Source organism: Carettochelys insculpta, chromosome 9 (assembly GCF_033958435.1).
Source record: "Carettochelys insculpta isolate YL-2023 chromosome 9, ASM3395843v1, whole genome shotgun sequence".
Classification (NCBI taxonomy): Eukaryota; Metazoa; Chordata; order Testudines; family Carettochelyidae; genus Carettochelys; species Carettochelys insculpta.
Genome location: NC_134145.1, coordinates 7,795,654 through 7,811,190, shown reverse-complemented (window position 1 = coordinate 7,811,190; position 15,537 = coordinate 7,795,654). Strand labels below are relative to the sequence as shown.

General features: G+C 52.0%; 1 protein-coding gene across 1 annotated transcript in view; it reads right to left on the bottom strand.

Moving 5' to 3' along the window:
• Positions 1-6,872: 6,872 nt before the first annotated feature.
• SLC5A9 (solute carrier family 5 member 9) overlaps positions 6,873-15,537 on the bottom strand; it is a 50,483-nt gene continuing 41,818 nt past the window's right edge. Inside the window, exon 14 of the mRNA XM_075002274.1 lies at positions 6,873-9,246. Within this exon, the coding sequence (XP_074858375.1) occupies positions 9,041-9,246 (206 nt within the window). The 3' untranslated portion in view covers positions 6,873-9,040. The remainder of the gene's footprint in view (positions 9,247-15,537) is intronic.

Sequence of the window (15,537 nt, the reverse complement as noted above, 5' to 3'; positions counted from 1 at the left end):
ACCTCACTGGTCTCTGGTAATAAAACCTTTTTATTTTCACTTCCCAACAGCTCAGTGCTGGTGTATTGAACCGGACTGCAACTCTTCAGCTAATTCAACAGCCTGACATGTGCATGGCCTCATTGGAATTTGACAGTTTCTGTGAGCGCCACCAGAGGTGCTGAACATAGGCGTGTGGGTGGTTGCCACATTCCCCTGGCTTAAAGTGGGTTCCCTTAGAGACCGGCTTTACAGTGAGCTTCAATGGCTCTCAGTGCCGCAGTGACCAGAATCAGCTGCTGCTGGGTGCTCAGTCTGGGACACTTGGGTTCACTGAGTGGTACCTGCAAAGCACAGGTAGCATCTTGACAAGTTTGCTTTGCAGCATGGCAGCGGTGCGTCCTCAGCATGGGCTCTCCAAGCACCTGGCCAGCCAGGTTAGCAGCGTCTGCAAAAAGCTGCCAGTGCCACTTTGGTGAGAACACAGTTGTAGCTACCTTGTAGCTATGTCCACAACGCTCAGCCGTTCTGCTAAAACACTCAGCGTGACCCCCAGGCCCCGTGGAAGGCACTGGAGTTTTGGTGCCCGTTTTGTCACTGCCTGTTATTTCAATTCCTCTCTTCGGGTGTAGTTTCAGCATCCAGTCAGCAGAGTTTGCAATTTCCCAGCTACAACTAGTTTAGGACAGTGTGCTGGCAATGCTGCTTTATAGCTGGCTTAACCTGGGAAAATAAAATTATTATTTAAGTATATTAATGCAAAATACTGCTGAACAGAATGTGCTAATCATTTTGCAGTCATATTGGCTACGTCTACACTAGGACACTATGTCGAAGTAGCCTATTTCGAAGTAAGAACATTGAAATAGGCTACTTCGACGATTATCATCTACACGTGCTCCAGGGCTGGTGACATCCACATTGAACATTGAAGTAGCACCTGGGAACATCAAAAGGACCCACCCCGGAAGGAAATGCAGAGCGTCCACACACAAGCCCCCTCTTTTGAAATAAGGGGCCAAGAAAGCCCGGGGACGGGGTCACAGAGCAGACTAGCCTGTCTGTGGCAGCTGCAAGCTGTTCCATTAAAGGGCCCCTCCCAGACACACCCGGCCTGCACTGCATGAGCAGCCCTGCGTTGGTGATACAAGCCTCGCAGACCTCGAGCCTGCAGACATGGACGTCCAGCAGCAGCTGGAAGCCCTCCAAGCTGCCTCCCGCGGAACAGGTGCCCTTCTAGATGCTGCCTGGGCAGCCACCCAGCAGCTTCTGGAATGGGAGCCCACCCCGGGGCACCAGGAGACGCCCCAGACCATTGGGCCCTCCTGCTCCCCCTCCAGGTGCCCCGCCAACTCTGGAGCTACCCCTCCAGCACCGAGTGGTGGGAGCACCTGGTTTTGGGGGAATGGGATGATGACCAGTGGCTGCCGAACTTCCGCATGAGCCGGCAGACCTTCATGGAGCTCTGCCAGTGGCTCACCCCCGCACTCAGGCACCAGGACACCCGGATGCAGCGCGCCCTCACCGTCAAGAAGCGAGTCGCAATAGCTGTCTGAAAGCTGGCCACTCCAGACAGCTACCGCTCTGTGGGACAGCAGTTTGGAGTGGGAAAGGCCACAGTCGGGGCTGTCCTGTTGGAGGTAGGGAGGCCTGGGGCTGAAACCCCTGGGGAGGGGGGGCCCAGGTGAGGGGGCCCTGGGTGGGGGGTGGGGGGGGGGTCACATTCTGCAAACCCTCACAGACACCCATGTTCCCTCTCCAGAGGTGGTGCGTGCACTCAATGCCCTGCTGCTGAAGAGGGTCATCCGAGTTGGGGACCTGGACACGGCCGTTGAGGGATTCGCCGCCATGGGATTCTCCAGCTGCTTTGGAGTCCTCGATGGGACCCACAGCCCCAGACCACAGTGGTGGCCGCTATATCAACAGGAAGGGCTACCACTCTGTTGTCCTGCAGGCCATGGTGGACAGCCATGACCGCTTCCAGGATGTATACGTGGGGGTGGAATTTGGGACTATGCAGGCAGGGACCTACATCCCCCAGAGGGAGATCCCTCTGGGGGATACTACCACCGTACCCCTCTGCGTTGTGGGGGATGTGGGTTACGCACTCCAGCCCTGGCTTATGCGGCTCTATACAGGCCACCTCAATGCTAGCCATGAGCACAACAATGCCCGACTCAACCATGCCCACCAAGTGGTCAAGCAAGGCTTCGGGCACCTGAAGGGCCGCTGGCGTTGCCTCCTGGCATGCCTAGACCTGGGCCTCCAAACCATCCCCCAGGTTGTGGGTGCCTGCTGCATGCTCCACACCCTGGTGGAAAGCAAGTGGGGGTGTGCTTCATGCAGGACTGGGCACTGGAGGTTGGAACAGCCTACCCCCAGCCAGCCACTGCCCCTAGCTGCCAGGCCCACCAGGATGGGGTCCATGTACGGGAGGCCCTGAGGGAATACTTCGACCAGGGGGCCTAGTGAGCGACACCCAGGCCATCCCTGCACCCCGCCCCAGCACCCACACCCCACCCTCATCAAAAGCACATGGGACACAGGTTTTTTTGAAAAATAAAACTGTCATTATTTAAATAACCAAAAATTTTGCCTCTTTTCGGCCTATATAAACCAAATAAAACAGAATAATTGAAAATAACTATATACAGTTGGGGATGTCTATAATAAACTATGTACGGGGGCGGGGGGGGGGGGGGCGGTCAACTATAAATAACTATAGACAAGGGCGGGGACAAAGATATACCGGGGTGGCGGTGGTGGGTGGGGAGACGTGGGCAGGCCACACATCGGCCCATCATTCCGGGGCAGGGGTGGACGGGCGCAACCCCGGCGCGTTCGGGTTGCTGGTGCCCCGCCCCCCCCCCCGAGCTGGGGTCCCTGGCGAGGCTGGCTGGAGGACGGGGAGGTATGGCCGAGACGGGTCCTCAGCCCGGTCATTGGGCCCGGGTGCTTCCTGCCCTGCGGAGCTGGTGGGTGGGGGCGGCAGGCGGGACAGTGGGTGGGGTGGCTGGTGGGACAGCAGGCGGGACATCAGGCAGGGCAACGGGGAGGGCAGCACGGAGGACATGGGGGGTGGGCAGACGGACCACCAGCTCCTCAAAGGTGGCGGCCACCCAATTGAAGGTGGCCATAAACTCCCGCCAGGCCTCCCGGTGCCAAGCGGCCTCCCACTCCTCAAGTTGGAGTCTCCACTCCATGATGTCCGCCTGGCACCGGAGGGCAGCAGCCACCTCCGGGTCATGTGTGCTGTGGCAGTGGCAGTGGCCCTGGCGGGGGGGGTGGGCCCATCCCGGTGCAGGTGGTGACCCCGGGAGTTGGTGGTCTGGTGGGCTCGGGGGGCTGTCTGGGCCCACAGATGGTGCGGCTGCAGAAATAGGGGGAAAGGAGGAAGGGAGGCCGTGAGTACCCAGCCCTGACCTGTGGCCCAACCCGCCATCCCCCCAAGGGCCTGTGGTTCCCCCCCCCAAGCCCCCAGTGGTGCCTGCGGTGATCCTGTGGGTGGCCCCTTACAGTGGTCCGCCCCCCACACTTCCCACAGGGGCTGGGGCATGGCACTAGCCATGGATGGAGGTGCTGCTGGGCACTGGTGGCAGTGGCACCCTCCCTGGGCCATGGTCTGCCCAGGCCATGGCAGGCTGGAGTCGTGTGGGGACGTGGGGAGGCCCCCGATCAAATGGTGCCCCCGCCCCATGCTCAAGGGGTCTGTGCCCTGTGGGGTATGTACCCGACGGTGCACTGCCAGGATCAGGAGATGCTCATCTAGCAGACACCCGGCTGGAGCTGCGGGATGGGATGTCCAGCACAAGCTCCCCCTCCTCACTGGACCACTCAGTGGCTGGGGTGGAGGGTCCCGGCTCTAGCCCGATGCGGGGGGGGGCGTGCAGGGCTGCCCTCCGGACCCAACCCTGGCTCCGAGGCCTGCTGGGGTCATCAGCCGTGGTGTCAAGGGTGGCTGGCGGGGAGGAGGTGCCCCGGGATAGCCCTGAGCACCTGGTAATAAGGGCAAGCAGCCGGGGGCAGCCCCAGACTGGCTGGCCAAGTCCTGGGCCCAGGCGTAACCCTGCCGCAACTCCTTGACCTTACTGCTGACATGGTCAGGAGTGCGGGCAGGGTGACCCCGGGCAGCCAGGCCCTCAGCCAGCCGGGCGACCGCATCCGCGTTCCGCCGCTTGCTCCCCATGATATGCAGCACCTCCTCCTCACCCCAGAGCCCCAGCAGGTCACGGAGCTCAGAGTCAGTCCAGGAGGGGCCCCGCTTCCTACCCCGCTGGCTGGAGGCCTGGGAGCCCTGGGATGGCCCAGAAGGGGGCACTCTGGGGGTGCTCGGGAAGCTGGCTCGCTGCCATGGTGTCCGTCTGGCCTGTGCAGGGGCACCTCGTGGCACGGCTACTTTCTGCACGGCGTCAGCTTCCTGCTACAGGGTTTCCGGGTCCCTGCAGCTTTAAGAACCTCTGGGCGCGGAGACCATAGAGCCCTGCAGGGGCTGAACAGCATGTCTCCGCCTAACAGCTGATTGCTGCCATGGCGGACCCCGCTATTTCGAAGTAGCAGGATGTGGATCGTCTACACATACCGTACTTCGATGTTGAACATCGAAGTAGCGTGCTATTCCAATCTTCGGATGGGAATAGCGATTCCAACGTCTCGCCGCTAAACGTCGATCTAAACGTCGAAATAGCACACGGCATGTGTAGACGGGATGCCTGCTATTTCGACGTTGTGCCTGCTACTTCGAAGTAGCCGGCTGGTGTAGACGCACCCATTGTCTGTGTAATTGTGATTAAAGGAAAGGTAAAACAAAAGAAGAAGATGTGGGCTATTGCCTTTGCTTCCTCAGCATGAACCTTCGGAGTTCAGAATGCCCTTTCTTCATTTAGGAATGAATGTCACGTTTGTTGAGCAAACAAAGTGGAATTCCCAGATTCTGAAGGTCAGTGACCATATGTGGCAAACTGCCAAGGCTAACCAGCTTGACCAGTGCTCTGTCCCTTGATCTGGCTTCTGGAGTCCAGCTGCTTTACCCGTGCAGACAGTGGCTCACATCAAAATATTTTGATGTGAGCTAGCATGGATGAGCCCTTGACTCGATTCATGACTATTTCGAGAATGTTCATGAACATGGCAAAGAAAATCTCAGATGCTGAGCTTGCAAAGAGCACGTGAGGGTGGAGACAGACATTATGAGGCTTGAAGAGACACTAGACCCAGTGATTTTTGGATAACAATAGATGAGTATTAGGCTAAGTCTACACTAGCCCTTAAAGTTGATTGTGAAGACGCAATTCCACCTATGGCAATTGCACAGCTGGACTCGAGGTAGCTCTGATCTACTTATCTGGCTGCCCTCCCGGAGGGATGTTAATGGGAAGTTTCTCCCACCACCCTCCCTAATGCCTCACGAGATTGAGGTGTACAGGGCTCAACTGTTGACCCCTAATAGTTTGATTTTTTGCATGTCCCACTAGGCATGCAAAATGAAACATCAGAAGATCAACCTTGACCAGGTCGATCTACCAGGTAGTGTAGATGTAGTCTTGGGCTGACGGCACTGATAATACTGCATTGTCATGGCCAAGGACATCAAGAGAAAGGCAGTGCCTCATCAACCAAAAATAATGAGGAGGCAGGGTCATGGTTTTTCAATCATGCATGCATATATTCAACACAAAAAACACCTCTAGAACTAAAACAAGAACTAGACTTGAAAAACTGCATAACTGTTTTATGGTTGTGACATTCCCTTTTTGGTTATTGAGCATCCAGTTATGCAAGCATTGGGCAGCAAGCCTCAGGCCAGACTACAAAGCTCCCAGGTGAAAGCAGGTAAACTGTTAGGTGCAGTTATGGGGCTACATCTACACATTTGGGAAGATCAAAGTGCTGGTGGTCGATCTTTCAGAGTTCCATTTAGTGCACTACATGGGGCCATGCTAAATGAAATGATCAGGGCAGCACTTTCAACCCCAGAGCACCCTGAAATCATGAGGTGTAAGGAACGTCAACAGAAGAGATTCGCCCATCAACCTGTTTTGGGGACGGCGGCAAAAAATTAATTCAAGATATGTAGACGCCAGCTAAGCAATTCTCATAGCTGGAGTTGCATATCTTAAATGGATTTTTTCCCCTTAGTGTAGGTCTGGTCTTATTTAAAGGTGGACGCACATAAGAAATTATACAGCAAAGCACTTCCATGAACACAAAATGACTGGAGTAACACGCATTGGCCCAGTGATATCTTGACAGTGGTTTCTGTATCAGCAGCTAATACTGGAAGCAATAAGAAGACTGGAAATGACTGTGCTATGCTGATAAGAGATGCCAAGGCATTAGCAATGAACAGGATGGTTGTAGTAAGAGCTAGTCAAGAGCCAAGGGAAAGAAAGAGGCCATGCACGGCACTTTGGCAATGCATCATGTTGGCTCTGTTTACTTGGCTGAGACCTTACACTGAGTGTTTTGATGAAACATGTTGCAGATACACAAAAGTAGTTTCATAATCATCATCCTGAACCCTGGTTAAATGACTGCCAAGATCTGTAACCTCCCATCTTCCCAAATCCCTCGTACCACAAAATGGAACAATCAACCTGCCTAGAAACGTATCTTCAAAAATTGGCCACATAAACTCAGAATTATGAGAGCTCACAGGACAGAACATAAAGCTAGCGTGGTCAGTATAATTAATAATCAAGGGATTTACCAAGAAGCAAATAACTCACTCAGGCAATTTAATTCACTTTCTGGGCCACTTGACACACTTTAAAAAGGACTGTGAGTTCATGAGAAGGACGAAGTTCTACTGAACTGTGATGATTTTTGCACCATATAGTGCAACCATAGAAAAGAGATGTCATGAGAAAATTACAACTGTTGGCCAACCTCGTTCATTCAAAATATGCAGAAAAGAAAAATGTCAGGGAAACAAGTAGAAATTGCAGCCAGTCACTGCTCAGCAAAATCCCAACATTCTCCTGTGTTACATTTAAAGTAGAAGATGCACTGTAGCCAAAATTGACGTTTTCATCCACTATCAAGGAAAACATTTTTGTTTTAACGTGGTGGAAAATCTGAAGAAGCCCGAGATTCCATCAGACTTCCATCTGGGACAATTGCTTCAGAGTCCAGCAAATTCAGCAAGCCTAGAATGCATCGTTTCAAACTTTAAATAGATCCATGCAGAACTGAGAATTGGGCTTCATCTATCTACTGCATCAAAGCTGATCTACTCCATCCACATGGCCAGCTAGATGGAGAGAGGTAGACTGTAACACTGCATGCTTCTGATTGCTTAATGCTTCACAACTACCACTCTGTGTTATGGTCAGGAAATGTTTTTTTGACTTTGGATTATATAATATTGAAACTTGAAATGGGTCACAGCATATAAAACTCACTTGAAAAAAACACCAAACAAATTGTATAAAGACATTCTGACACTATTGCAATTATGCATATTTGTATTATGCACACAGAAATTTCACTTCTTTAGTTCTACTACCTCAAATTAATCTCCTATCTACTGCCTTATTTGGATATGTAATACAATTTGACTACTAATAACAGAGAGATAGCCGTGTTAGTCTATGTTCTATCAAAACAAAAAGGCAGTCCAGTAGCACTTTAAAGACCAACAAAATAATTTATTAGGTGGTGAGCTTTCGTGGGACAGACCCCCTTCTTCAGACCAGAGCCACATTAATTTGACTATGTAACTAAAACAAATTTTAAAATGGAAAGTGCTATAAACTGGGCCCAGTTTTAATCTGGGTGCTAAAACCATAATTTTACCCGATAAAAACCCTCTCTAGTAAATATCATGCTACCCCCTGCCCGCTAGGTTTGGTCTTCTAGATTGTAAACTCTTTGGGGCAGGGAGTTCCATTTACTGTGCACACAGCAGCTAAATCAATGTGGGCCTGACCTGCTTGAAGTTCACTAAGTGTGGCTTCAACATAAGTAATACTGACCTGAACAAAACATTCTTTTTGGTTGTTTTATTCAAGTTCTTCCATTTCAGGCCATGCTCTTGAAGTGTAGCCTTAGCCCAGTCCATAAATACAAACATGTTACAATAGAAAAGACGTGGCTATACAGGGTCCTTCAGAAATGGAAAGAGACAAAACTCAGCTGTAATGGTAGTAAAGGCTTGAGAAAAGCGCATAATTGGATTGATTGGTTGTTTAGAGTCTGCTGGCCCCTTTCAGACCCTGAGGTTCACTCTGGTTGGCTGACACAGTTTGTGCTGCCCAGTGTTCGCCTGAAGGGTCTTGTTTTGGACCCAGCTATCATGGAAGGGCTTCGTAATTACAAGACACAAGGGACCCTGCAGAATACGCAGGGATGCCATTCAGGCTTTCCGTCCAGGCTGTGCTGGGCACTTACAGAAGCCAGGTCCTGCGCCAGCCCTTGCAGAGCCCACGTGAGAGGTCACAGGGGGATGGATGGGGGCAGGTGCTGGAGCGAGGAAGGTGGGGGCTGCAGTGTTCTTTGCTCCAGTAGAAGATATATTAAGTACAGCACTTTGGCCTGGTTCTCCAGCCCCTGGCTTTGCTGTCACTCAGGAGTACTTCCATTGATGTCCATGGATCTACACCCATTTACAGGTGAAGAGAAGCAGGTGGAAGCTGATTAGTGTGTGCCCAGCCCCTTCAAGATCCAAATACCCTGAACTTAGCTTTGAACTGAGCCTGCATCTCTACTTTCCACCTGACCCAGCATCTCTGGGTTGTAACTCATCCTGCCCCTGAATCCCAGCATACCCTTGAATTCTGAGCAGGGTTGGTTCTGAATCCAAATTCCAGGGGCTCAGGCTGAGCTCACTTTAGTTTCCCTCCTGGAGAAACCAAGCAGCTAAATACATTTCCTTCAATCTTGCATGGACTGATGCTGTACCAAAGGGAAACACAGAGCTTAATGGACAGTCTATTGTCTCTGTTATCTGTCAGCTCCAGGCTGGGGTTAGGAGGAGGAGAGATGAATTTGTTTCCTTTGATTAGTGTCTGAATTAATTCTTAATGAAAGCCAAACCAGCTGAGTATTGTCTGCAGCCCTGTCTTCAGCCAAAGTACCCCCACAGAAAGACATTAACAGCTAGCAGGATTATAGCATTAATGTTGCAAACTATTCTTGATAGGGGCTTTTCCACAATGCTGGTGAGTTTCCTTTCCAGGACTGCTTTCTCTTCCTGGGTCAGTGAGGGCTCTGGGTTGCTGGAGATCCCACAGAACCAGAAGTATACCTTCTTCCAGCAAGGAAGGCTTGCTGCGGCAGGAAACACAAAGAAGGAGGGGCAGTTAATCCCATATTCTAATCGCTGCGGTATTCCACCGCCTCTCCTCTGTCCCATACCCTCAATATGTCATGTCACTGCTTTGAACATCTCCCATGAAGCACTACTGCTCGAGGCACATGGAGAGAAACCAGCCACACCCTCAGTGGAAGGGACCGCTTCACCCTCTCTGCTGCTGAGAGGTCCAAGAACCAATGGCTTGAAGCTCAGGAGGGGCTCCAAGCAGGGGCTGTGCCCGCTCACTTGCTACTGGCTGTAAGTATGAGTTTTGGGGGATGGGGCAGAGAGCAGTGGCACGACTTTTGGTGGAAGAGGCAGCATGAGAGTGGAGCCTCTGGTGGAAGGGGGCAGCATGAGGCAGGGCCTTGAGGGGAGGGGTGGCACCCTAGGGAGGAGATAGGCAGCCTGAGGGACAGGGACAGAGTTCAGGTGCTCATGGAGTCCCCCCGACTTTTAGGCCCCTTCTGTCACCCCATGGCTCTGCATTAGAAGGATTCGCCCCGACCAGAATTAACAGTCCACAAATGATCACGATTGTGTGGTGAGAAAGTTGTGCTCTTTTAGAAGCACAGAGCATGATGTAGCCCTCCTGGTTAGCAATGCAGAGGAAGTGAATGGGTAGGCTGGTTAATCAGCATGGTCCAGTTCACACTCCCAGCACAACTGCGCCAGCTGCAACCCAGCTGAAGGCACGTTTAAATAGCATACTGCATTCGTAGCACTTGATGTGGTCGAAGGACGGAGCAAACATGAGTCAGTCCTTGCCACTTGCTGGAGATGGCCAAATGGGCATGGCATTATACAGAACCTGAGCTGTGCAGCAGATAGGTGATTCGCAGAAGCGGCCACTGATTTTTGCTCTTCAGTGTTTGGCTGCATCAATTAAGCCAGTTTCAGAAGCTCCTCTCTCTCCCAGTGAAGCTGACCGGGGCCGCAGGAACTCAGGCGAACAGACATAAAGAGTCTCAACATGGGTAACCCAAGCCAGTGGCCAGTTCAGAGATGAGTTGACCTGAATCAATGGCCCAGCTGCAATTTGGTTTGAGCTGTTCCTGGATCCCAGACCTGCACTCAGTCCACAAAAATCCATCTGGCCTTACTTTGTTCCGGCATTCTCAAAACGTAACCATATGAAAGGCTGTCCTTTAACGAGCCTGGGCGTTTGACAGATGAACTATTTGTTGCTTAATGAATTAAAAAGCTGCATTTCTCTACAGTGGAACTTCCACAAAACTTCGAGGATTTCATGCTGTCTGCCACAGAACTCATGGCTTGTTTATCAAGAGGGAAGCTCTGTGTGATTTACACCTTTTAATTGTCACTTGCTGTTCTTTCTAAATATAACCTGCTATGAAAGGTAGCGTGTCATAAGAGCTTGAAAAGCCTGGTACCAAAACCTCATTAACTTGTTGTATAAGTGCTTCTGCATTTCCTTTCCCTTCATTGCTATTTGCCAAATTATCAAGATGTCAGGCTATAAAAAGATGAGCTGGGGCAGGTAGAATAAGCATTGATAATAAACCACAGGCTCATCCCAGAACAGCTGCACTAAACTTTGAATCCAAACATTCGCCTGTTCATAAAAAAGGGAGAACTTTTGTTGTGGTCTCGCCCCCCTTTGTTCCAAGACACTGATGAGAACTAACTCACGAATGGCCAGCCTAGCCTAAGGCAATGCAGAAAATCACATGAGCAAGGGACCATTTTTGTGGCTTCTGGGGAATGGGAGGTGGGGGTTAAGTTGAAAACATGCACTTGTTACTTGGCATGGCTTTCCAACATACACTGCTGACCATGCCAAGAAGCGCTGGTGGGGTGCTGAGGTCTTTCTCATAAGTAGATAATTAGCCTTGTGCTAGTAGAATTTGCTGATGCAGTGTCATGCATTTAGGGTCTAATAACAAGAATTTCTGATACAAATGGAGACTGAGCAGTTGGACATAAGAGATGAGATGGGGGACCTTGGCATGAGGCTTGTAGTGACTGTGAGAGGCAATGCTGCTGGCTGATGTTCCAGCCATTCAGCTAGATAGATCTTTTGTCTCAGCAGCTGTTAACTCTCTAGACTAACTTGCCTGGCCTGTGAAGATTAAACCACACCCCGTGGGTCCTGGAGCGTTCTTGGGAATACCAGGGAAGCAGGAAGAGCATTGGCAGGAGGCCGGGGCGGGACCGAGGGAAACAGAGTAGGGGCTTTTGAATTGGAAGCAGTGCTCCTTTCTGTTCCTGTTGTGTGCCCATAGCAGAGCCTTTTAAGGAGTCAGGGTGCCAGGAGTCGAGAATCCAGCTCCTGCCATGACTAGGGAAGGACTACAGACTGAGAGTAAAACGGGATGTTTACTTAGATGCAATCAAATTAGTTTCTTTATTTTTAGGGCTTGTTGGACGTCTCTGTGCTGAGCACACGTGAACACCTCCCCCTCCACTTAAAAGGTAACATTCCAAACCAGACGAGGGAGCACTTGGTGGTTTGAGTATTAGCTTACAAACCCCTGAGTAGTGTGTTCAAGTCCTCTCAGGGCCATTTAGAGAACTGGGACAAACGGTCTTCCAAAACCAACCACCTGTGGTGGGATAGTGAGAGGTCCTGCTGTAAGTACAGGGGACTGGACACAATGATGCCTGAAGGTCCTGCTGGCTCTAAGCAAGCAGTACCTCCCCATATGTTTATTAACTCAAGTGGCATCCCTGGGAAACAATTCTCTTGTGGTCTCAATCATGTTTCAATTGTTCTGTTACACCTCGCAACCACATAAGGCCTCAAGAAGGGTGGTTTTCTTTAAATGTAATGCACCCCTTTAAGAAGATGATGTGATGCCTGTGTGCCAAAAGGAGTGGGGTGCCGGGGTGCACAGACCTAAGACTATACACTCAAACCACTGAGAGAAATGAATGTGCTGTTTCCAGCTGATGGCAGCAGCCTGGTCTTGAAGCTGGTGCCAGAGGGAGGATTAAACGTGTGTGAGAGTCCCTCACAGGAAGGAATTCCTATTTGGCAGCGATCCCAATCCAAGGTGGGAAGCCTGCGACCTCAAGGAGCTTTACTGAACACAAGCCTTTAAGGGCAAAGTACTTTAAACTCTCTTGCATCTTCCACACCTGCTACCCTCAAAGTGCTGGAGTGGCAGGGGTGGGGGAAGCAGCCAAGACAGGCTTGAGCACTGGGTGATATGAACCACCAATGTGCCGAAAAAGGCAAATAAGTTCCTAGGCTGTGTCACCTGAGGCAGTTCCAGGAGAGATGGGGCACTAGTAATAGCATTGGCCCAGACACGGCTCTCACTGGACTACTGTGCACCACGCTGCTCATGCTCGGTGAAGAAAGACTAATTCAGAGGGGCACGGGTGCAACGAAGCGCTGCTAGGACGAGCAGGCGGAGGGAGGCATTTTGTAAGAGGGGCCTGGACTAGCTTGTTTAATCCTAACAAAGCGAAGGCTGAGGGAGGCGCTGATGGCTGGCTGAAAGCACTCGGGTGGGTGCAGCACGAGTTAAGCTAGGTAGTTAGGTGAAGCACTGGAACACATTACCTTGTGGAAGCTCTGTCACTGGAGACTTTTAAGCGTCAATTAGACAAACACCTGCTGGGGATGGCTTAGAGCAGCGGTTCTCAACCAGGAATCTACGCCCCGGGTGGGGCCATGGGATTTTTTTTGTGGGGGGTAAGAGCTGTGAGCTCCTGCAGGTGCACCCTGGAGCCCCGAAGTCCCAGTGCACTCTATGGGGCTAAGTCAGGAGCCCTGGCAACCAGGGCATCCAATAGCCTTGTTAGCCCCCCCACCCCCACCCCCACCCCCCGGCATGGGCAAGATGGAGGCGGTGGCTCCATGCCCCTGAAAGGGTTGAGACTTTGGGAGGAAGAGGTGGGGCTGGGGATAGCCAGGCCCACTTTTCCCTCCACCCCGTCAGTGGGCCTGCCAGCAACCTCTATGGGGCTGAAGCCGAGCCCCAGCAATTCACACCAGGCTGAAGCTCCCAGCCCCTGGGCACAGTGGGGTTGAAGTTACATCCCCAGATCTGCAGCGCTTTACCCAGAGTAAGCAGTCCTGAAGGACACGCCAAACCCTCTTCCCCAAACACTCCTCTTCCCCCTGGCACTCCAGGCTTGTCCCTGCCTGCGCACTCAGTGCCTGGGCAGTGCAGGACGGCTGCTGCTCTGGCTAGTGCCATGGAACTGGCTGGCTCGGCATTCCCCGGGCTCCTGCTGCTGCCCCTCCACTCCCAGCCCCCTTTGATGTGCCTCCAGCCATTAAGAGCCAGCTGAGCCCTTGGAGCACAGTCACCCCAAAGGGGCTCGTCTGACACACAGCTCCTAGTCACCTCTCCCTGCATCCTGAGCCACCCCTCCTGCCTGGATACAGCTCCTAGCACTCCCTCTCTGCCCGGCTTCACACCGCCCCTAGTTGCCTCCTGATGCATAGCTCACCATGGTGGGCTTAAATGGTCTGGGGAAAGTAGGGGACGGGGGCGGGCTCGGGTGGAGGTGTGGGGTCTGGGTGGAGGTAGGGGTCAGGAGTGGGCTGTGGAGGTGGGGTCAGGAGTGGGCTCGGGGTGAGGGGTCTGGGAGGGACAGAGGATGCGAGAGGGGGCTTCCTAGCCTGGCTCCTGAGTTGCAGCCCCTAAAGCCCTGCCATAATCCAGCCCCATATTCCATTTAATTTCCTGCCATCGGAGGACCCTTATGCATTGATTCAGCTCAGTCCCTCCTAATCTCAGCCTGTGGCCCTGGCCAGTCTAGGCTCCCAAGGGCTGTCAGATTTCAATGTCATTTTGGTTGCTGAGTTTTGTGTGCGAGCACTGTGGGATGCTGGTCGCCTCTGACAGGTGGGCAGTCAGACTGTGCTTCCTTCTGGCCTTAAACAATACACTGCTAACTGCCGCCTCCCACTGCTTTCCTTTCACTCATCTATTTCCCCACATCGCCTGTTAGTAATGAGCTAGTGTACCTATTACAGTGGGCTCTTGGCAAGTTAGCTCTGTATTTTAAGCAGTGCTTTTTGTCCTGAGCACCTAATGGTATGTTATGCCCAAATAAAATCTCATCCTCATTTTAGAATAAGGGAAACTGAGGCAGGGAGACATGACCAAGGTCACAGAAAGCTCAGTGGCAGAGAACCCAGGGTGCCCAATCCAGCGCGCTAGCCACTGAACGACGCTGGCATCTCATTACCTTCTGCTTCACTGAACAGTTGCCTCATTGACTGAATTAGGCCAGTAAAGCAGGCTAGACAGGTAGGAGAAAGCCTCTCTCACAGAGCCTGACATGCAGCAGGGATAGAAAAAAAATGTTGAGAGTCTCCTTTCCATTTTTCATCCACTTAAGGATGCCAGCAGATCGCACTACGGAGATGGTTTTCACATAGCCTTTAAAACAGATGTGTGTAATTAGCCAGACACCCTCTATGGGCCCTAGCAAGCTGCAAGTTGCTCTGCAGCAGACTAAAACACCCCTTATAGGGTTATGGTTACCCCATATCCACAGTGGCATGAAGCATCCCTGAGAATCAGGCTTATTAAAACCTCACCAAATTGCCTGTCTCCATCTCAGAATGGCCTGGCTTTAACGTCCAGATCAGAGGCCCCCCCTAGATCTTAAGCACAGGTGCTACATTGGGCTATTTCAGTGTTTCTCTGGCCCTCGTTCCTGGCACGGCTGAGAAACTGCTGGGACGCTTCCCCATCCAGCTGGCCCAGCAAATGTAGGCCATTAAAGTCAGGTACTTTTAAGGGCTCAAAATGCTTGTGCCGGTGCCAGGCTGAGTTGTGCTCCTCCTGGCTCTGAGGCCAGGGCAGTGTGGGTGAAGGAAAGTCCATATTCCGAGGGATGAGGAGGAGGAAACATTCCTTGGGTAAGTTGTTTAGGTTTTAGATGGAAGCTCTCTGCAATGATGCAGAGGGCTGGCACACTAGAATGCACACAAGGGGGTCAATTAGCAGCAATGTTCCCTCTATTTCTTTCCATCCATGTTCAGAGTAAGCTTTGTTCTGTGCACTCAGGCATGTACGGACATGCACCACCAATAGAAACACATGCTGCTGCTGTTGGGGGCAGTGGGAGCTCTGCAAATCATCTGGGTGCCATTGGAATTGCTCCGGGGAGGCCATCCAAGCAGTCAGAGACCACCGGTTAGCAGGCGGAGTGTAAGCGCAGTAACCTAGACTCTAGCTGTCTCCTCCCCAGATGTGGCAGGGGTAGATCTGTGGGCCTGATGCCTCTGGGAATGGGAACAGATGCCCTACCTCCACACATCTGGTCCATGGACC